General features: G+C 36.6%; 2 protein-coding genes across 2 annotated transcripts; both read right to left on the minus strand.

Annotated features, from left to right (window-relative positions):
• Nucleotides 1-4778: 4778 nt before the first annotated feature.
• On the minus strand, nucleotides 4779-5744 carry LOC308524061 (olfactory receptor 52N4; the record flags this gene model as incomplete). The annotated part of the gene is made up of 1 exon (XM_081098214.1): nucleotides 4779-5744. The coding sequence occupies one exon, from the start codon at nucleotides 5742-5744 to the stop codon at nucleotides 4779-4781; it is 966 nt and encodes a 321-aa protein (XP_080954340.1).
• Nucleotides 5745-12484: 6740 nt separating this feature from the next.
• On the minus strand, nucleotides 12485-13474 carry LOC308525452 (olfactory receptor 52P1; the record flags this gene model as incomplete). Its single annotated transcript, XM_081100272.1, has 1 exon — nucleotides 12485-13474. One exon carries the CDS (start codon nucleotides 13472-13474, stop codon nucleotides 12485-12487), a length of 990 nt encoding a protein of 329 aa, XP_080956398.1.
• Between the last annotated feature and the right edge of the window lie 10627 nt (nucleotides 13475-24101).

The following is a 24101-nucleotide window of genomic DNA, read 5'->3' on the forward strand; positions in this document are numbered from 1 at the left end:
GATCAGATTGCTAGAAACATTAAGCAGCTTATAGTTTTTGTGTGTTGCTTAGTTTATATTTTCTTTTCTGATCCTCCAGGATTAGAAAAAAACAAAACAAAACAAAACACAATCTTAGTCCTGTTCTTTCTCTCACTGTCCCTTTTTCTCTCCGGGTCAAATCTGCATTTTAATATCAAACAAATAGTTTAAATGAGTGAAAATATTTACTTAAACAAGTTAAAACCAAGTAGGTTTTGATTGTTAATTCATTAATTTGCCAATTCATTAAACAAATACATATTTAACATCCACTATGTCCCAGGCTCAATCACATATATTGTCTGCATTATTTTGAAACTGAGAAGAAATAGATACAATCCTCACTAATTTATTACTCTTAATGATTCATATTCATATACTAAATACTCTTTGAGGAGGTTGACAAAAATTACTCATTTAATACTCATCACAAGCCTAGGAATTACATTTATAAATTTGCACCTTATTTTTGAGTAAATGGAGAACCTAAAGAGATAAGGCTGCTTTATGTCTGAATTGCTATACATTTAATACCAACACTAAGCCCTTCTCTGACCACCTCATTTTAATTATTTCTTTTCAATTTTGTCATAGAAATGTGTGTTAGAAAGAAATAATACTATAGGATAATAATGAAAATAAAACATAATCCAATTCCATCATTTGTCAAATTCCACCTTCCCATGGGCAGTTACTTAGCATTGACTTTTTTATTTTAAAATAATTTGTCTAGACGTTTACTTCCTTTTTCCTATTAAATTGTTTTTATTAAAATTATTACCTAGTGTTTTATTTTTATTATATATTGCTATTATCCCTAAGTCACATGAAATGACATTTATATCTTGTTCCCTATTAATATTTTTCTTTTGATAACAATTTCATTTATTTTGTTTAGTATCTGATGTAGCTATGTCAAAAAATTTTAACTGATTTTCAGAATTGTAAAATGTTTTAAATACAATCCATCAATACTAGTCCTTCCCACACAGACAGAATCAATCTCTTTTGTCATTTAATATCATGGATTATAAATATTTATTTACTGGAGGCCCCATGCACAAAAATCCTGCAAGAGTAGGCGTTCTTTCCCCCGGCTGCCGGCACTGGCTTCCCTCTGGCACATGGGACCTGGGCTTCCCTGGCAGCCTCGGCTTTGTTCAGAAGGTCGTCTGGAAGGACATCCTGAAAGATGTCCGGTCTAATTAGCATATTATGCTTTTATTATTATAGATATTCTTGAATCACCCACAATCTAAAAAAACTTAATTTTTTAACTTTAAAAATTTATAGTTATATCCAGTATCTAGCAAGCCACCAGACACATTTTACTAGTATATGCTGATAAATATTTTTGAATGAATGAATAGATTAATGAGTAAATGAATAAAATTTTACACTTGAACTACTAGATGAAACAGAACTATAGTGTCTACTTCATAAGTCACCATAAAATATAAATTTCTGTCATCTTTTGTCTATTCTCTTTCCCTAAAACCATAGACAATAAGTTTGCTTTCTCACTGCATAGTCCACAATTTTACCATCCATGTTTTCCTCTCAACAGGACATTGAGTTCCTCCAAGTAAGTTTTACTTCTAAAGTGGAGAAAACAGTCACAGATAAGTGTCTCCAGACATGAAGCAAGTAAATTAGAATCTCATTTGGAGAACAGTGGTAAAGTAGGTAAGCAGCAAGAGTGTTCTGACCATGATGGAGAACTATGGGCTGATTTGTACCTGCCTTCCACTACAACAGATTCAGTTTGGTTAGGGAAGTAACTTATTTATAATCATAATGAAAAGTTACACTGAACTGCAATCTGACACAGGGAAATGAACATTTTCCCCCCAAACCCAAGCTTTCACAACACTACTGTCCTCAAATTGGTGGATGGAATCAAATTTGTATTTCTAAGAATGTAATAATCAATTAGTATACATCCAAACACTCTCTTCTCTTGATTGCACTGCCTATAGAATAAAAAACCTTGTTTCTAGTTCCACGTTTCTGTCCTTTAATACCTTGGTTTCCGGTTATAAAAGCAATAAGTTGAAGGCAATCTGTTCCAGGTGCTCAGGATCTTGGTAAAAAAAAACCATCATGATTCTACATGAGTTGTTTATTTTTATGTACATATACAGCTCTCAACCTCTAAATCCCTTGATATTTGTACTATTAAACTAAGCATTTAAATTTTAAAAAATGTGTGTTATATGTCTCAAGGGGATATTTCAGCACATTAGAGACACAGGCACTGCTGTGGGAATCAAGCTAACTCCTACTCTAAGAGAATGAAAACTTTCCTTTCTTACTCCTATGTCTAAATAAATAAATAAATAAATAAATAAATACTTTTATATGTTGTGTGTTTGAGTATGAGAATGAATTTATGACGGTGATGCCCCGGCCCCATAACTCACAGGCTTAGATCATTGGTTTGATACGCCAAGGTTAAGGGTTGTATACCTGATCAGGGCATGTAACAGCAATCAACTAATGAATGCATAAATAGGTAGAACAACAAATCAATCTTTATATCTGTCTCCCTCTCAAATCAATAAATAAAAACATAAAAAAGAATGAAAGCAAACTTTTAAAAATAAGTATTAGATATTGTAACATTTATTGCAGTTGTTTATTTTTATGTAAGGCTTTGTGGGGCACATGTTGAAAACATGTACATACAGAATCAATCCATTTATTCACAAATCTATCCATTTCTTCTTTAATTTATTTATACTCTTATGTTCCCAATTTAAAAACATGCCCTGCTGGCATTGATCGGTGGTAGAGCATTAACCTATGTACCAGCAGGTTGCTGATTTGATTCCTGGTCAGGGCACATGCCTGGGTTTCAGGCTGGATCCCTAGCGTGGGGCTTGCAGGAGGCAGCCAATCGATGATTTTCTCTCATCATTGATGCTTCTATGCCTTTCTCCCTCTCCCTTCCTCTCTGAAATCAATATATACATAATTTAGTATTAGTACTCCCCAACATAGGCTAGGACAGTGGTCGGCAAACTGCGGCTTGGCAAACCGCGGCTCGTGAGCCACATGTGGCTCTTTGGCCCCTTAAGTGTGGTCCTCCACAAAATACCGGCCCTTCCACAAAATAATGACTTCTGCATATGGGCCATGAAGTTTCAATCGCACTGTACGTGCACGCCCGCATGTGGTATTTTGTGGAAGAGCCACACTCAAAGGGCCAAAGAGCCGCATGTGGCTTGCGAGCCATGGTTTGCCGACCATGGGGCTAGTTACTAGTATATGTGACTGAACCTAGTTAAGGCCTCTATGTAACTTTTAAAATTCTGGCGGGAGGGTGTGGAGATCTATTTGTCTTTCATCCACCAAAGACAAGCCTTGAATATAAGTTCTCCTGTTTATAAACATGCTACCTTACCAGTATTGAATCGTCTGCCTCTTCTTTTTACCTCTCCCTGTCCTCCATGCACAGAAACCAGTTTAGGAACCAACTCTTACTTTAGAAATTTTGAGTTTACGGTGAACACAGAAATAGGGTAACACATAGAAAGTAATTATATATTAGGGAGTGAGGTTATTTGTAGGATTTAAGATGTGAGATAGTAAGTAAAGACTAATTAAATAATTAACTAAAATTTGATGAGGATAACTAACTGAATTGGGGAGAAACAATGTGTGCTATTTTATGTTTGACAGAGAAAGATACAAATAAAAATTCAGTTTATACTATACTTCTTATGTAATTGGTTTAGATCCTAAGACATTAATGTAAAAGTGCCATTTCCTTTAATCTCACACTTTTTTATTAATTTAGAAGAATCTTACATATTAGAAAGACATTTAATTTTATTTATTAAACTCACAATTGGAGATAAGATGACACAAGTCACTTTTGAAACAAGTCCCCACTCATGGTTTTATATACATAATAGTTTTTAACATTTGGTGAAGAGAACTATTTACCTCACCCTCTAGATTATATGCTTTCAAAGGCCCCCTTGAAGGAAATTGAATATCAAATTAGTTTGCAGGAATATAATGTGCCTGATCAGGTAAGGGTATGCATATTCAGCCTAATAATAGTAAGATGCTCAGAGATTTCAAACTGATTATGTTAGTAACTTTATAGGAGTCTTGATTGTTTCTTTTTCAGAAAGAAGTCATTGTAAAAAGGTATTTTGATACTGATTAGAAATATATAGCCAATATTTTCCAGAGGAAAGTAACAACTGTTTCTCAGTCTGTAAATTATAATCACTATTTGGAAACAGAATCATCTCCTTCCACTTTGTTTATCTCTATATATATAAAAGGCTAATATGCAAAGCATCCCTTCAGGAGCTTACTATGATGTGCACTGACCACCAGTGGGTGTCATGGAACAAAGGGAGGCCCTGGCTGGCAGCCAGAAAGAAGGCACCAGCCAGCAGCTGAAGGCCCCATCAGCCCTGATCACTGGCCAGGCCTAGGGACCCTACCTGTGCATGAATTTCATGAACTTGGCCTCTAGTTTTTAATAATTAATGAGTAAATTAAGTTTGTCCAAGGAATGCGAGTTAATTATTAGACTACTATTTCAATGGAGTGAGAAACAAAAATAATTCACAGGAGGGTTGGTGGGCTGGCCAGTGATGTTGAAATTCTCAAGATGTATTTAGAAATGCACCATTCAACATGCTTCATTTCCATGGTCAAAGTAGTACTTCTCAAAATATTTTATCAGCTCCTGTCTAAATAGGAGCCCTTCTCTCTCCTGGAAATTATCTTTTTCATATGCTATGAGATTTGATATCTTTAGAACCTGAAAGGATCCTAATGATACAATCTCGTATCTGCTTGGTTTTTACTCCATAGACAACAGGATTCATAGTGGGAGGTAGGAGCACATAAATATTGGCCACAATTATGTGGCAAGATGGAGGGATTGTATGACCCCCGAAGCGGTGGGAAAAGAATGAAAAGAAAGCTGGACTGTAGGAGAAAACAATGGCACAGATGTGGGCAGTGCAGGTACTGAAGGCCTTCTGTTGAGCATCTGTTGAGGAAAGGCTGATCACAGCCCTGAGGATCATGGTGTAGGAAATTGTAATGCATAGGATGTCAAAACCTCCAATCAGAAGGGCAACCATCAGACCATAGATGGCATTGATCTTGACATTGCCACAGGATAACTTGGCTACAGACATGTGGTCACAGTAAGTGTGGTATATTATATTGCCTCTGCAGTAAGGGAGGCGCTTGGTGAGGAAAGTAAAAGGAATAATAAGCAATACCGCTCTCAGGAAAGTAACAAGCCCAACCTTTGCAATGACAGGATTGGTGAGGATAGTTGAATAGCGCAGAGGGTAACAGATGGCTATGTAGCGGTCCAAGGCCATAAGCATAAGCACCCCAGACTCCATTCCTGTGAAGGTGTGGGTAAAGAACATCTGGACCAGGCATTCATCAAAGCTAATTTTCTTGAGATGAAACCAAAAGATGCAGAGGGCTTTAGGGATTGTACTAGAGCACATGACAAGATCAGTAAGGGAAAGCATGGCCAAGAAATAGTACATGGGCTTGTGCAGTGCGTCTTCATAGAGGATGAGGTAGAGGAGCCCACAATTTCCCACCATAGCCACGACATACATTGAGCAGAATGGGAAGGAAATCCATATTTGTATGTCTTCAAGTCCTGGGATTCCATTAAGAATAAATGAGGCTGGGTGCAGGTCTGTTTTATTCAGCATTGGCATGATCAATTAGGCTTAAAATTTATGTGGGTTTTTTTCTAGAGTAAGAAAAAGAAAAGAGAAAATATAATTTATGGTTACTATGTCCCTTTCACCACATGTTTTAAAATTTTCTAGTGCATTTTAATGATCACACAACCATATTTTCTAAGTGCCAGGGAGTAGGATTTTTGTTTATTTGTTGCTCATTTGTTGATCAATTTTTCTGTTCATTCAACCAATTTTTATCAGGTAATCCAAGTTCTCATCACAGGCAATAATTTTTCTTCAATCTCTAAAAAAGAGAGTTTCTCATCCTCAGATAGTTATATTAAAGTGTATCTCTGGTCCGGGCCAGTGTATCTTGGTGGTTATAACGTGACCTGTGTACCAAAGGCTCATGGATTCTATTTCCAGTCAAGGGAATGCATGTGGTTGCAGATTTGATTTCTTGCCCAGGTCCGGGCGCTAGTGAGAAGCAACCAAGCAATGTGTCTGGTCAACATCGATCTTTCTCTCTGTCTCTTCGCCTTCCCCGCTCCCTTCCACAGTTTCTAAAAAAATGAACGGAAAAAATATCTTCCAGTGAGGATTAACAACAACAACAAAGTATAATTCTGTTATGACTTCTAGAAAGGAATCTTTGTTAGAATACCTTATTTAACTATTAATAACTGTATACACCTCTCTATTGATATGTCTTTGAAAAAGATTTTTTCATCCCCTTATCCATGACCCAACAGATGATTTCAACTTTATTCTTCTTGATAATTAATGGCTGATAATTATTTTTGATTACTAAGGTACTGTTTTAAGTATTTGAAATATTGAAATATTTATTCTTCTACTGGGCTTGGTGTTTCACAATTCAGTAAAATTTTTTATTCAGTCTTCTCACTTTTTAAAAATGATATTGTTGTTGTTTAAAGAGTCTTTATATTTTAAATATACATTTTTATTGGTTTCAGAGAGGAAGAGAGAGAAAAAGAAACATCAATGATGAGAATCATTGATTGGCTGCCTCCTGTGCGCCCCACATTGGGGATTGAGCCCACCAACCTGGCCATGTGTCCTTGACCAGAATTGAACCTGGGACCCTTCAGTCCACAGGCTGATGGCTTCTATCCGCTGAACCAAATCACCTAGGGCAGTCTTCTCACTTTTCAGACCTCCTTTTCCATTATACCTTATCTTGATGGATTTATCGAAATGCTTTTTATATTTTTATTCAGGAAAAAAATGTATAATAATAACTGAAAGCAGCTAACATTGCTTCAGATAATAAATCTATCAGTAGTAACAAATTATTCCTTTCCTTCTGTCTTGTAAGCAATCTTTTTGTTTATCTTCAGGCATTGCTCTCTGAGATCATCTGGTGTCTGTAGCAAATACAATAACATACAAACAAAAAAGTTGCATGGTATTATTATATTCTATTAACAAGATCAACATATTTTGCTTCTATTAGGCTAGTTTCTCCTGTAATATTATAATTTAATATATGTTGACATCTTTAATTTTTATTATTTTCTCACTTGTTCTCTCTGACCTTTTGGATTTACATTTTTATAACTTTAACAATGGAAACTATTTTAATTGGGTTCTAGTGGGAGTCAATAGAAATGTAATTTTATATTTTTACTTCTAGCCACACAGTAAATTTATTTCTCACCCAAAAGAAAAATTAATTAATCCCAAATTCTGCCCTTACACCAAAATCTTACTTTCAAGTTAACTAAATATTTGGGGCGAAGAAAAGGCATCTCATTCTTTTATTAGTCTCTTTATTTCTCAGAAATATTTATGTGACAATATGGGGACACATTTTCATCATTTAAGACTAGACACAAATTTTTATCTTTTAAGGAGCTCAGAATTTAGTGAAGAGATCAAGATATATACAAACAATCACGGTAAATGTAACAAGAACTAAAACAGAAGTTTGTGCAAGACACTAAGTGAGCACTAGACTATTGACTATGTTAAAGTGTTTGATATCTATTTTGAAAAAAAGACAAATTGGAAGGATACATATCTGTATAAGGATTTCCAGGGAGAATAATCAACACGTAAAAATATGAAAATCAAAACAATCAAGTCTGTGAGAATTCACTGGTGTGGTGGGGGAAAGTCATAAGCTAAACATTTGGCCAGGAGCTAGATCATAAAGAATCTTGTAATTATCAAATAATAGAAAATTTCTTGGTAATAGAGAATAAATAATTCACAAGAGTCCACAGGGTCATAAATTAACTCTATGGTGCTTAACAAGTGTGTTAAGCAGTGAAGTCAGAATCCTCTTTCTACTCTCAAGGAAAATATCCTCCATCCCCACCCCCACCTGCAGCAGTGAGGGTAAAAAAGGGAAGGGAGAAATACTGAGATATTGTAGTCTCTGCCCAACAGGTAGCAAAAGAAGAATTCATGGGAAATTCAGGTGGATTAGAAAGGCAGATAATCCTTTAGATAGCACAGCAACAAGAAATATTATGTAAGTTTTCTGCCCACTAGCATGAAAGGAACTCCATGACCAAATTTCCCAAACAACCCAATTGGCTTCCATTAAACATCTTTCCAACACTCCTACAGTTACCAGAAACAGAAATGTTGTATCTGATTTTCCATAAAAGCATTTTGAAATAATGTGGTGGAAAAACCACCAATTTGTTAGAACACCTAAATTTGATTACTGATTTTTTAATTCACTTAACATCTTTGAGGGTTTTTTGGCCTCTCAAATTATCTAATATCAGGAATTCAAAAAAAGTAGCATCTTAATGAAATATATGGGTCTTAACCTCATTTTTCCAATTCCTAAAATAAGCATATGGAAAATGTATGTGACTTCCTTAAAAAACAGATTGCCCATCCTCTTAACTATGGATAAAAATGCTTTTTCAAGAAATATAGGGTCCAGAAACCAAATATTGATGCACACATTAAAACGTTTAATTTATGACAAAGGGAACACTGCAGATTGTGGAGAAAAAAATGTTATTTTCAATAAGTACTACTGAGTCAATGAATATATGTGAAAGAAAAAGAAACCTATTTTGTTCACTAAATCATATCATACACAAAAACAATTTTAGAAAAATATTGAGTTAAAGGTACAATGCAAAACACACATCCTCTTTGATATTTGGAATAGGCAAATATTTGAAAACAGGACACAAAAATGCTACCATAAAAGTGACATATTGAATTAAGTTAAAATTAAAATTTTGCATATTTTCAGACCAACAGTGATTTTGGCTTGCTTACAAAAATTAACATCATAGGAAGCAACTGAGTGCCCCTAAATAAATTCTGTGTCCCACCAGAAGAATGGTCACTCTACCCTTCATTAATAAAATTGACTATTTTAAAATCATCATCTGATAGAGTATAAGGAAAATTCTACAGCATAAAGTGACACCAAGAGAGCACAGCTCAGATTTTCCAAAGGTAATTTGATTTGGAAATAGAAAGTAAACACAGGCTGAACATGTTAATAAGCATGCTCTTCAAGGACCTCTCCTCGTGCCTTACAACCTTAGAGCTATAGCTCAGTCTCTCCAGAAAATAATCAAGGGAGACTACACTATAATTTGGAGGAATAAGTTAGGGACAGGTAAAAAGCAAAAGTAATCTGAAGATTGCTCTAATAGTCAAGAGCTATTTTCTATTCTCCTATTTCTCCTTGTCATGATTTCTTCCACTACTGAAATAAAGATTCCTATTTAGATAAAGAAAGAACACAGACAGTCATGATCAGTATGATATTAGACTGCATTTATTGCCATGTTTTGGAAAGCACATGTTTTCTAGGATCACTCAATTTTACACAACATGTCTGCTTTCAAATTGTGTGAATGAAATAAAATATTTATTTCTGAAAAAATAATAAGCAATTGGTGTATATTCAAATCCCCTCTCCATTTTATCTTACTGCTGAAAAAAATATGTGGCAACTAACCTCTCTTTTGTATGCCTTAAATACCTTAGTTTCTGGATAGCAAAACAGTGAGTTGAATGCAATCTGGTCCAGGTGTTCAGGATCTTGGTCAAAATAATCACAATTGTAGAATAAATGTGCATGTGTAGCTGCCAACCTCTAACTTCCTTGTTTTCTTTACTATTGAACTGAGCCTTTAAATGAAAATATGTGTTATGTGTCCCAAGCGGATATTTTAAAGTATCATAGATACAGATGTTGATGTGGGGAAGCAAGCTAATCTCTATGGAAAGAAGAAAAAGAACTTTCCACTATTAATGCCCAAATAATGATACATATTTAAGTGAATAAGCACATTTGAGTGTATGTTTGTGTGTTAGCATGTATATATGGGAACGTACAGAATGAAAATGAGCACAGTTATTGTCAATAAAACTAGGATTTAATATTTATCACAAATTTATATTTTTCCCACTGCTCTGTGAAAAAATAGATCAAAAGCATTTAATAGGAAATATTGTAAATTCACACCTTGATTCATTTTTTATTTTAAAAATATATTTAATGTTTCATTTCTCTATTTAATTAATGCTAATTGAGGTTTTCCTACACTCTAAGATAGTCTAGGAAATATGTAAATATGACCCCTGATTTAAAAGGCTTACTTTCAAGGAAGGAAAATGAATGTTATGAAAGACATCAAAAGTTTAGGCTAGAAAAGAAAGACATTAAAAGTTTAGGCTTGCCGAAACCGGTTTGGCTCAGTGGATAGAGCGTCGGCCTGCGGACTGAAAGGTCCCAGGTTCGATTCCGGTCAAGGGTATGTACCTGGGTTGCGGGCATATCCCCAGTAGGAGATGTGCAGGAGGCAGCTGATCGATGTTTCTCTCTCATCGATGTTTCTAACTCTCTATCTCTCTCCCTTCCTCTCTGTAAAAAATCAATAATATATATATATATATATATATATATATATATATATAAAAGTTTAGGCTTATTGTATTTCCACATTATTTAAAAAATTAGATGGAAAAAATTAGATGAATATGTAAAACTTAAAATAATAATCATGATGACAACAATAATTTTAGAAATTAACTGATTCTAATTTTTTACCTATTTAAAAATAGATAAAAATAATACCAACATATATTACATAATTTGGAATAATAGGTATTTTATTTTATTGAATTCATTGGAATGACATTGATTTGCAAAACCATGCAGTTTTCAAGTGTACAACTTAATAAAACATCATCTGCACAGTGCATCTTGTGCCCAGCACCTCAAGTTAAGTCCTTACCACCCCTATTTTACTGTGTTCTGCCCACCTCCACATGGGCCACACCCCTCTTTCCCTCTAGCTCTCACCACACTATTGTCTGTGTGTATGTGTTCTGTATATGTTTTCTTGGCTAATCCTTTTAAAGGTTACTAAAAAATATTCATAATTCTACAACTTAGAGGAAACTTCTGGTATATCTTTATCTTGATTAAAAACACACATATGTAAATGTATTGATATACATTTATTATACGTGTATTAACAAAAATGATCATAACATATTATAACATAGACTGGTATTTTCATTTAAACTTATGTAATTCCAAAACAGTGTTACTAGAATTAAATAAAAGTATTTTATAGATGAATTTGATTCCTTTAAACATATTCTTATACTTACATATCCCTCTAAAAGAAACATTATAATAAATAAACATGTATGTAAAACTTATATGACAATTTTAATCAGATTATTTCCTAAAAATGAAATCCTATTATGTATTAGAGATGCCCTTCCTTCATTCCAATAGTTGCATGACAATTTGCTGAGACTTGTTGGCTCCTTGTCATTTAACCAAGGTGTTGGATGAGTTTGCTTATATTATTTCTCTTTATAAGGCTTGTCGATGGTATGGTGTGATCTCATTAACAAGAATATGATGTTCTGTTTAAAGTGTTATATTTTCCTGAGAAGAATGAATCTTGTCTCTTACAGGGGTATAAGCTCAGTATATGTTTACAGGAAAGATCTCATTTATTTGGCTTATTTATTCTGTATACTCTTCATTAGTCTTGGAAAAACAATAGTGTACTCTGGTCTCCCACTCTTAGTTTTAATCTATTTTTCTTGCATGTGTGTTACGCTGGGAAGTAAAATGTCATCAGGCCAAATAATACAAAAGGCTGGCTTACTGTGTTTAGCATAATACTCTCGAGGTCCCTCCATGCTGTGTCAAAGGTTAAGAGATCCTTCTTTTTTCACAGCTGCATAGTATTCCATTGTGTAAATGTACCACAGCTTTTTCACCCACTCATCTATTGATGAGTACTTGGGCTGTTTACAGTTCTTAGCTATTGTAAATAATGCTGCTATGAACAAAGGGGTGCATATATTCTTTCTGATTGCTGTTTCAGGCTTCTTATGGTCTCTTGTAGCTCTAATTTCTTTCACTCTTGCTGTATGGCACCATCTTCTGATCCTTGTAGATGGAAAAATAGCAGCTATAGCCTAAAATATAGGTTAGAAATCTATGCCTCTGTATTTGGAGCGGGCAAAGAACTGAGGAGTTTCTTTGACTATGCACAGGCTCTTGTAACCTAGGTTGGAAGACTCTCCCAATGTCATGCTTTCTTAGATTTAAGTTAAAAATGCTGAACCAACTTGATCTCCTCTGTGATTTTTCAACCTTGGAAATGATCTAAAAGGTACTGTGGAGGGCATCATCACCCTATTAAAACTTTTTTCCAGTTTCAAATACTGAGGATAATTTAATCTTGAAAAGCTTCCTTTCTTTGGGACTAAGTCTCTTCTATATTCCTGGATCACACAGATGCCTTGACCCCAGTGCCCTGCCGCTTTTGGAAGACCTTGACCACCTTTTCCCGAATCTCTTTAGTCTTCACTCCATATACCATAGGATTAAGAGCAGGTGGGAAGAGCAGATAGACATTGGCCAAAAGAATGTGAATATGGAGTGGAACGTGGTGGCCGAAGCGATGAGTAAAAAAGGAGAAGAGGGCTGGTGTATAAGAGATTAGGATGACACAGACATGGGAACCACAGGTCCCTAGGGCCTTGGACCGAGCTTCATGAGATGAGAGGCGAAAAACAGCTCGTGCAATAAAGGCGTAGGAGAGACCAATGCAGAACAGATCAACCCCAATGACCAGCAGTGCTGCTGTCAGTCCGTACACACGGTTAGGACTAGTATCTCCACAGGCTAGCTTCACTACAGCCATGTGCTCACAGTACGTGTGTGGGATTACATGGCTTTGACAGAAGCTTAAACGCCCAATAAGGAAGGGACATGGGAGCATGAGCATGGAGCCCCGCACCATAGCTACCACTCCAATGCGGACAATGATGGTGTCAGTAAGGATAGTGGCATAGCGGAGGGGGTAGCAAATGGCCACATAGCGATCAAAGGCCATGGCCAGCAGCACGGTGGACTCCATCATGCAGAAAGCATGAATAAAGAACATCTGTGCCAGGCAGGCAGAGGCAGAGATATGTCCAGCTCCACACCAGAGGATGGCCAGGAGCTTGGGAACTGTGGAAAAGGAGGCAGCCAAGTCAATGGTGGAGAGCATGCATAGGAACAGGTAAACAGGCTTGTGCAGGGCTGGTTCGGTGGCAACAACAACCAGGATGGTTATGTTGCCCACAATTGTAGCAGTGCCCAGGCAGCACACGGGGAGTGAGAGCCACAGGTGGAACTGTTCCAGACCTGGGATGCCCAGGAGGAAGAAAAGAGAAGTGTCCAGATTAGTGTGATTTGGAGACTCCATGGTCTGGCCAAGAGTTCTGAGCATCATATCTGGTCAGAAGCTCACACACTATATCACATTACCTGAAAAGACAACACAGAACAGGGGTATCAGTGAGACTAGAGTAAGACTTATTAGCTATACAATGTTAGGCAAGCTTTATCATCTATCAAATGGGGTTAATAAAGTACAATCTGTAGGATTGATAAGAGAATTGTATGGGTTAATATTTGTAAAGAGCTTTGAATAGTGCCTGATATACCATACTTGTTAAATAAAATTAATGAATGTGAGACAGGGCTCAAATAAGCATTTATATTAATTAGAGTTGTTTTCTAGCTAAGATCTGTTGTCCTCAAAAGTACTAGACCTCTCCTTTTTCTCACTCTCCTTTCTTTACCCCCCTTCCCCACCTCCTTCTCGCCTTTCTTTTCTGGAGTATGGGGAGAGATTAGGCAGAACCCAAACTACCAACAGTTCCCTGAATGAAGATGGACATCATTTTGTTTAGTTTTTGAACTTAGAATGGATTCTGGTTTGGGACCTAGTGCTTGATAATTATTTATGATCATAAGATTAACATAGTTGTTTCCACTGCTTTCACTAACCAAGAGATAATCCCAATATCCCCAATGAACTTTCATTTGAAATTCCAGAACATGCTTTATGTACCCTCCCATGTCCAGTTTCCACTTCCTAAGATTTTGAAGTTAATCCTAAACAGGGTTCTACTTCTGAAACAAACACTTGCAGTCTTTTACAGTCTATTGCTGCATTAAACCTTTATTCACATTTTATCTGTGGTTCTTAGTGATTTCAAAGATAAGATATAGCCCAATCCTTCTCAATCTGGTCCTTTCCCAATGTCAGGAAGTCAGTTTCTAATTCTACCTTAACTCGTGCCTGGACAGTGAAAAATCTTTGTGGAAAAATCTTACGCAACTATCTCATTCATCCCACCTTTCCCTTACCTCTACTCCCTAGGACACAGTTCAGAGCAAGGAGTACTTAAACCCAAAGCAATTCTGCAGATCATGTGAAACCATGATGGTAATGGGGTAGAAACGAAGGTCTATTCGTTAAGATAATATCTGAGAAATCACTTTAACTGGAAGTTTTCAAAATGGGAATGAACTTGACTGACTAGAAATTCATATTCATTTATTCAACCACATATATTTAATGGGAACCTCCTCAATAAGTCACTTTATTCTCAAAGCTGGGTAACCAGTCCTGCAATAATCACTACAAAAAATAAAAATAAAAAAGCCACAGGTTCTAGGAAATTTGAGGAGTGAGACAATAGTTATCAAAGGGAAATCAACTCTGCCACATGTACCTAACTCTGTCAGGTGAGAAGAGATGTAAACTCTCCTATCCTTAATAGTCCAGGTACTGTGTATGCATAGTCACTGGAAAAGAAAATCAGAGAAGTTCCTTTATTTTTGGACGTAAGAGCAGATTATTCCTTACTGTGTAGGTGGTTTTAAAAGACGAAACAACACTTGATAGCCCAAACATGCAGGTAAACAAAGTTAATTATTGTTTTGTCTTCATAGACATAGGGACTAACAGCAGGAGAGGAGATTGGTGACAAATGCTATTCTAATCACAGCTCAAGGCCAATAAGCCACATGGCTTCCACAGAAGAGAGATAAATGTGACTTGTACCAGTAGATGTGTATGAAGAGTTTTGTTGGACATACTACTCTGTGAGTATATATCTGTGAGGTCAGATGCAGAAAAGATCTAAGGTTCTCATCAATTTGACCCAGGGTCCTAACTTCCATAAGGAAAAAACACATCAAGGTTAAAGTTTGAACTTGTCCAAAAATGTGACTACTATTGATGTGATTTAAGCTCTTGAGACCACCTAATATTCATATAAAAGTATACTACGGATTTCATGCTTGCTTTCAACATATTCTTTGAAGAGGCAAATATTTTGAAGGCATAGGATCTTTGAATTTTTAAAGCAGGAATGTGTGGTGGCAAAAAAGACTGTAGCCATTGGCATCCATAAAACTGGGAACAAACTTTTGTGTTTATCTTTTGGTGACAGTGATGCCTTGGACAAGTTAATTTTCTTGTAAGATCTTATAGTTTTCTGACCTGTAATGTGGTAATAATAATACTCTATAAGGTTGTTGAATGGAAAAGAACTTTTTATTTCATCGAGAACCTTCGAACGTGCTCAATAAATGTCATCGCCTTCCTTTTAATAGGAAAGTGACCTCATATCTCATACAGAATCCTCACGCAGTTTCCTTAGCCAACTAGAGTCTATTCTTAGCTTGAAAATTTATATAATAAAAATTGTTCCATTCTAGGGCATACTTGCTGATAAAATCAATGTTCTTTTTATTTTATTTTTTCTATATGCTTTCTAGGGTCACCTAACAATCATTAGGAGATAGGAAAATAGCTTCCCTGTCTGCTCTCAGCCAAACTAGATGCACTCAGTTCTGGTTTTTATGACATAGGTTTGCTTTCTGAGATAATGTTGCCCTACCTATGCTCAATTGGGTAGCTCAAGAGAGAATGGAGCTAGAGTTAGAGGAAGAACCAGAAAAGCCATGCTCACTACACCACCCCAATCACTTTGTTTATGCCAGACATTCCTACAGTTTTCAATCATCTCACAAATTCACTCACCCAAAGCCAGGAGGCTTAACTTTATTCTTCACTGAGGCTCCTTCCTGCTCTTTAGGTTTTTGATTCTATGCTTTTTAAAAAAAAAACTGAACTGAGCACAAATTACTACAAATTACTGGAATAGATTTACTTCCTAATTTTATTAATGTAAGTGAACATTATTTACAGTCCCTGTAATTTATAAGGAATTCCAACCTTTATACACACCAGCTTCTTTCTAGAGCTGTGTATGCTTATCATGCCACCCAGTCCCACCACCATCCCATCCAACTCACAGGAATGAGTCAGTAGTCTCGAACCATCTCTTGTATAAAATATGATATTAATAGCTATTTGTGACCATTCTTACCCAGTTTGAACCTGTCCGCCTGGCTCAATCTCTAACCAATTCTAATTGTGACATTAAAGTCAATGTCACCAGTAAGATAAAAGTTGTGACACAAGTTGGGAGAAAGGTTGAGGATAAAAAAGACATATTTCTGAAACTGCACCACAGCCTACGGCTGTCATTCTATCTGTACAATAACAGCTAAACTTAGGCTACCTCTGCCTATTGTGAGGACACTGGAGCACATCAAAGCTCAAGATAATCAATGATGTCCGGCTGATTCACCTGCCCAATTTATTGCTGTTGATCTCTGCACTGTCATTAGGCACACACACTTCTCAAGTGCTTAGTGCAGTGATGGCGAACCTATGACTCGTGTGTCAGAGGTGACACGCGAACTCATTTTTTTGGTTGATTTTCCTTTGTTAAATGGCATTTAAATATATAAAATAAATATCAAAGATATAAATCTTTGTTTTACTATGGTTGCAAATATCACACAGCCATCTTGGTTCTCCAAAAAACTTCTATACGTGACATGGCACCAGAGTTAAGTTAGGGTTTTTCAAAATGCTGACACGCCGAGCTCAAAAGGTTCGCCATCACTGGCTTAGCAAGTAATTATTTCCTTTTAGTGATTTCAGGAATATTATAGCAAATGCTTAGACTTTCTTCACAATGCCTCCCATTTTCCTGGTCTAGCTAACAAACCACTTGCTTCTTTCTTTGCTGTGAGCTCCCCACTCTGCTCCCTTCCCAGCCACTGAGCCTAATAACAAACTAAAACTATTTTAGGAAGCCAGTTAAGACTACACGGAAGTGTTATTCGGCAAAATCCCTTTGCCTGCCCTCTAAATCTCATTCCTCCTGCTTTGAAGTAAACTTCCCTTCACCAATTGCACAGATAGACTTCTGTTAAGAAATGTCTTTTCCATACTTTTCCCTCAACCCAAACTCACATGTTTCCAGCTGCAGAAATTAGGAAGCACAGCATTGTGGAAGCATCCTCAGAGGACAAAAAAGCACTACTAGTCTCCCATGTTCAACTACCTGAATGCTGGGACCAGAGGTATTATACTGATGAAACCTATCTCACAGGCCCACATGGGAGTTTGGTGGGTGGCCCTGGGCTTATGGCTAGAGCCATCTAGGGAGCTTCTGTGTTCCCTAGGAAATCACTCATTCAAGCTCTTCTCTTCTATTTGCCCAGACCAGAATACAAAGCTGAAGGCAGAGGCTTTTGTTAAAAAGTTAGGGAAAATATATTTGTAACCTACTTCCTTGGAACAATATCTATTTTTTGTTTGTGTTTTAAATCTCCACATGTCAGATACAACACACACACACACACACACACACACACACACACACCTCCTATTGGTTATGTTTTTCTGATAAAAACTTTAATGATACAGAAGCTACTGTATTATCTTAATTTATTTCATTGTATCATTAGTGTATATCTACCAGAAATTTGGCATGTTTGAGAGAAGAAAAGGGACAAATAAAAGAAACATAAAAAATGGAAAATGATACAAAACAGACGTAGAGCTATGAAAGTATTATATGATGTTACTCCAAAAACCTAATGAAAATATGTATGAAATCTGAGACAAATTATATAATTTTCAAGAAAATATAATGGGAAGAAGGTGGTATTAGATATTTTAATTTTAAAAAAATAGAAATGTGTAATAAATCATGAAAATTTGAAAACATTTCTAAATGCTTTTAGAGCCAAAATGCAAACAAATTCACAATCACCTTCACTCCTTTTATATTGAGCAGTGTACTATATGTCGAATTCATGCACTAAGAAAAAATAATAAAAGAAATAAGTGTGGCCGAAACTGGTTTGGCTCAGTGGATAGAGCGTCGGCTTGCAGACTGGAAGGTCCCAGGTTCGATTCTGGTCAAGGGCATGTACCTGGGTTGTGGGCACATCTCCAGTAGGAGATGTGCAGGAGGCAGCTGATCGATGTTTCTCTCTCATCGATGTTTCTGACTCTCTATCTCTCTCCCTTCCTTTCTGTAAAAAATCAATAATATATATATATATATATATATATATATATATATGAATGATATTAGCAAATTTTTTTTGTTTGGTTGGTTTTTGTTTTTTATCCTAACCTGAGGATATTTTTTCTATTGATTTTTCAGAGAGACTGGAAGGGAGAGAGGGAAAGAAGGAGAGAGAGAGACACATCAATTGGATGTCTCCTGCATGCCCCAAACCAGGGCCAGGTACATGCCCAGGTACATGCCCTTGACCAGGAATAGAATCCATGACCTTTCCGTCCATAGGCTGACACTCTAACCACTAAAGTCACACGGGCTAGGGCATGATATTAGTATTTTTGTAGACAATGTACAGAGAATTGATTAGACTATTACAGGAGTTCAGCAAGATTGACAGATATAAAATTAACATAAATAGGTGAACAAAATGTATGAAAAATATGAGCAACATAAGAGATTTTATAAACATAACATATGTGCTTAAAGAACACCACAAAGGAGCATATACTAGTATGCATAATCCATAGACACAGACAATAATGTGTGAGGGCCAAGGGAAGGGGAGACTGGCACTGGATGGAGGTGGACAAAGGGGAAGGAGGAATGGGAGACATCTGCAATAGTGTCAACAATAAAAATTTTAAACAAATTTTTAAAAATGATAAAATGTGTACTCATATATATAAACCTAAGCATAGTTGAATCAGATCACCCATATTCCAAATATATGTGAAAATGGTAACTGTCATGTTACATGAATTTTACCACATGTAAGCTCCAAGAGTTTTCACCCCAGAGTGCAGGCTAAGGCAACAGAGGCCACCTGGGGCATGCTCTTCTCAGAATAGATCCCTGGCATACAGGGCCAAGCCCAACAGCACAAACACATTTAGGGCCTCTCCTTGTGTTATGTCTGCAGCCTCCCAATGTTCAAGCAAACCATGGTCAAGTCCCACATAGATGGAGTGGGAAAGAACATTCTGCCCGAGGTACAGGGGAGTCATATTTGTTAGAAAATAACTCACACTGCCATACATGTTTTTAGTATTCACTGAGTTTCCCTAATAAAGAATTAAAGACTGGTCCTAACTTAATTTATTTAGAACTTTACCAAGAAATGTTAAGTCAGCCCTGGCCAGATGGCTCAGTTGGTTGGAGCATCATCCTGTACACCAAAAGGTTGTGGGTTGAATTCTTGGTCAGGTCACATACCCAGGTGGTGGGTTTGATCTCCCATCAGGGAACCTACAGGAAGCAACTAATCAATGTCTCCCTATCACATCAATGTCTCTCTCTCTCTCTCTCTCTCTCTCTCTCTCTCTCTCTCTCTCTCTCCCCTTCTTCTCTCTCTGAAATCAATGGAAACATATCTTTTGGGAGGAAAAAAGAAATGTTAAGTCTCTAATGGCAATGTAGCATGTTTTGTTTGAGTTCCCTACACCACTCATTTCTATCCAGCTGCATTTGCAACTGTCCTGTTTATAGAGACTAACACCTAACTTCACTAGATTTCTGTTTCTTATTATGCCTGAATATCAAATATTGGAAAACATACTGCTTGTCTTTATTACAAATACTAGAGGCCTGGTGCACTAAATGCATGCACTGAGGAGGGGGGGTGTCCCTCAGCCCAGCCTGCACTCTCTCCAATTTGGGATCCCTTGGGGGATGTCTGACTGCCAACAATAGGACTTCCCTCTCACAATCCGGGACTGCTGGCTCCTAACCACTTGCCTGCCTGCCAGCCTGATCACCCCCTAACCACTCCCTTGCTGGCCTGGTCGCCCCAACTGTCCTCCCCTGCAGGCCTGGCCCCTATAAAATACCCTCCCCTGCTGGTCTGATGGCCCCCAACTGCCCTCCCCTGCTGGCCATCTTGTGACAATATGAGGGCAGCCATCCTATGACAATGTGGGGGCTGCCATCTTGTGGTGGCCATCTTGTGATGACATGAGGGTGTCATCTTGTGACAAAGTGGGGGCGGCCATCTTGTGGTAGCCATCTTGTGACGACATGGGGGCAGCCATCATGTGATGATGCAAGGGTGTGAGGGTCAATTTGCATATTACCTCTTTATTATATAGACTATATTAAACATGCATGTGTATATTACACATATACTTATGATATATGTATGTGTCACATGTTATACATAAATTATTACCCCTATTGCAAATTATTTTGATTCTCTTCTGTATTACAACTAGAATACTATATAGATTTTTGTTTATAAAGTAAATTAGGCATGGAATTTTATAATTAAAAATTATGTAAGAATAATTTGGGCTTGGGAGGGATAGACTCACTGTTTAGCATACATTAACACTAAAAAGCAAAATTTTCTCCATACCATCATCATCTCAAAATGAGTAAAAATAATATTAATTAGAATCTTTATCAAAGAGAAAGAATTTAATGCCAAATTTAGAATTCTCAAGAGAATTCTATATCTTTATAGGTTAAAGGCATCACCAAAAAGCTGTCCCTATTTTGACAGAAATGAGAAGAAAAAAACTACCCAAAGGTGAAAGATTTACATCCTTTAAATGTGGAATCTTGAGAGCTTGCATCAGCATCTCTGATCAGCTGCAACTAAACATGAACATGTTATCAGTTAAAACTTATAAATAGTCCCTACTTGCAGTGCCCAGAATACAACTGCCTATGCATTAACCCCACACTTCTCAAGAGTGGGTAGAGGGTGTTTCAGAAAAGCAGTATCATCACCTGAGGATTTGCAAGACAACAAATTATTGGGTCCTACCCCACACCCACTGAATCAGAAATATTGGGGATGGAAATCAGCAACCTGTGCTTTTAAAATCCCCCTAAAGTTTGAGAATAACCACTTTACTTTTTTTTCAACAGTGGTTATATAAAGAAATTCATTAAGGAGGCGTTAGGATGCAAAATTATTGTCTTTTTGTCTTTTAAAATTAGTGTCCATTTAGAGAATTCTATTCTCATTTGATAGGAAGTTATTATTTGTTAAATCAGTCCTTCTCTTATTATAATGGCACAGACATGCCTGAATTTCCTCACAAGTGGCATTAATTGTTTTGCACAAAGATTATAAACTATTATCTATTGAAAAATGACCTTATTCAAAAGTCTCTGTTAAAGGGTTAAAGCTATATCTATACAGGAACACTGAATGGAGGGAAGTCACATAACACCATCATTACATGAAAACTGAAAATGGCCAAAATTATCCCTTTTCCTCTGAGAACTGCTTTTCAGGTCTCATTCTCTTTGAATACAAGGCCCAACGGGATCCCCTAATGAGCTATTTTTTTCACCACCCTCTTTCCTTGCCCTCTGGAGAGTCATGGCTGTGCTTATAGTTCTTGGATAATAAAATCATAGAGTTTAAATTTTCCCTTATGTAGTGTGAGAGCCTTGGTCCACTCTAACAAGAAGTCTTATATGTTGTGTCTCAAGACAAAATACAGGAGGAGAGCCAGGGTGGTCAGAAAGCCCCTTCCCAGGAACTAACATCAGCTCAACAATGACAACAACAACAAAAATAAACAGTGTTCCATGAAACATGAGATAGACAGATTCAAGTTGTAACTTCCAAACAACAAGGTTCTGGTTATCAGCAGAAGGGAGGCTGGTAGGAAGAATATAATAGAGCATTTCCAGGTAAGTACCAATATAAATAATTAAAACTACCCACACCTCCCCTTCTTTCAATAATATTGTTGTCTCTAAGTGAAGTCTATCTGTAGCCCCCACAAATTCTGTTTAACTGGTATTTATTTGCTAGCCACCCAGCAACCTCTACCCCAGATACCTAAAAGTACTGCCTCACTTCTGAAAGTTGAGCAAGTTTACAGAGGATGTAGAAGGTGAGAGAGAGAAAGATTTCAAGAATCAGGTTGATTCCTATATATTTCTTATATAATAGGAAACTAGTAAGAATTATAGTATCATGTTGCTGACATTTTTTAAGATAACAGGGATACTCTGTAGACAATAAGCCATGTGTAGGCAAAGGAGAAGCAGAAAGAGCAGTGAGGAAGTTATTTCAGTATTACAAGTGAAAACTAAAGGTGCCCTGGATAGAATTGGAGGTGTAAATGAGAAGAGTGGAAAGTACCACAAGAAAAGGAAAAGGTAATTAGGCAGGGGACATTAGTATAACTGCTGGAAAAAGTTTTGTGTGAGGGAAAGAAAATATGATTCAGTTCAGAACAGTAAACTCTATATAAAAATGAGGCAGGATATTATTTTTAATAGGAAGGTACAGTTCATGGGTACTAATACAATCAGTTCTATTTTGATGGTGGAGAAGTAAGAAATGTATCTTTTAGTTTATTCTGTGTATTTTTTTTAATGAAAAAGAAAGGAAGATCACCTTCTGATTTTGAGGAGAGAGATGGGCATTCTAGGAGATGAAGAAGAAAGATAGTAGCATGTCTACTAGTGTGTGAATAAAAATGTTATGTTATGTTTGCCTGGCTATGATGAGAACTCACTTAGGGATTGTGATAAAACTAGAATCAATGATTATGTTGCATGTTTCTTGGAAGTCATGTTCAGCTGCTCCTGTCTAGATGTAAAGAAGACAGATTTGGGTTTAACAGGATTTTGTTCCTTTACTACAGTAGTACAATTAAGAGGAACAAAGAAGTGGAGAAAAAAACACACAAGAAAGTGATTGTAATGATAAAACACTAGAAGCCCCACACACAAAATTCGTGCAAGAGTAGGCCTTCGCAGCCACAGCAGCTTCCTCAATCCCCCGGCTGCAGCCCCAGCTTCGTCCGGAAGATATTCCAGTCTAATTAGTATATATCATTTTTATTATTATAGATGCTTTCTGTCCTGGTGAAGAGCTAAGATGGCAATAGATAGGAAAGATGGTAAATATATATATATATTTATATTTATTAAATATATATTAAATATATATTACCAAAGAGAAAAAAAATCTGCTTAATTCATGATGAGTACTCTTAGGTAGCCCATTGGACTGATTTGAGGTAAACCCTTCATGACTAAGGGAATTAATTTACACATTAGGGCCAGTTGTAATAGAGAAAGGTGCACGTGTCATGTAAAAAACTTCAGAGAACTGGCCAAGTGCATAGATGCTTAGCTTGATAAGTAGTGGTTTTTTTATTTGGACAATACATCTCTTATACTTTGTCCAAAAAGAGAGAGCCCCAGGGAGAAATAGAATTATGACCAGAGAGTGGATCCATAAAATAGGGACAACCCATAAAAAGGAAGAAACTCAAAGAAGATTTTCCCCAGTAGCTCAGCACAAATGCAATAGGGATGAGGAATCATATTTCCTTTTTATCTAGGAAGCTTCCCAGTGAGAAAATACTGGTTCTTCTATGGGGTTCTTCTATCATTTAATCAATAATAAAAACTCAGAACTCTAGATAAAAAATTTAAGTGTATAATTGCTGAACTGGGAGGGGAAAGAGTAAACGTCCCACATACAGGGTGAAAAGACTGAACATCATACAAAAGTGACTGTGAAAATAATATAGTGCTTTGATATAGATGTAAAGCCCAGTTGCACACTCTATGATTTCAAAGAGGTATTCTTCCATCTTAGCAACTCATTTAATGCCAAACTGATAAAAACAACCTACTACCTATGTCTCATTGGCAGGTGTCTAAATTTAACAACTACCAACAGTTTCTACT

The sequence above is a fragment of the Myotis nattereri genome (assembly GCF_964212035.1).
Source record: "Myotis nattereri genome assembly, chromosome: 9".
In the NCBI taxonomy this organism is placed as follows: Eukaryota; Metazoa; Chordata; class Mammalia; order Chiroptera; family Vespertilionidae; genus Myotis; species Myotis nattereri.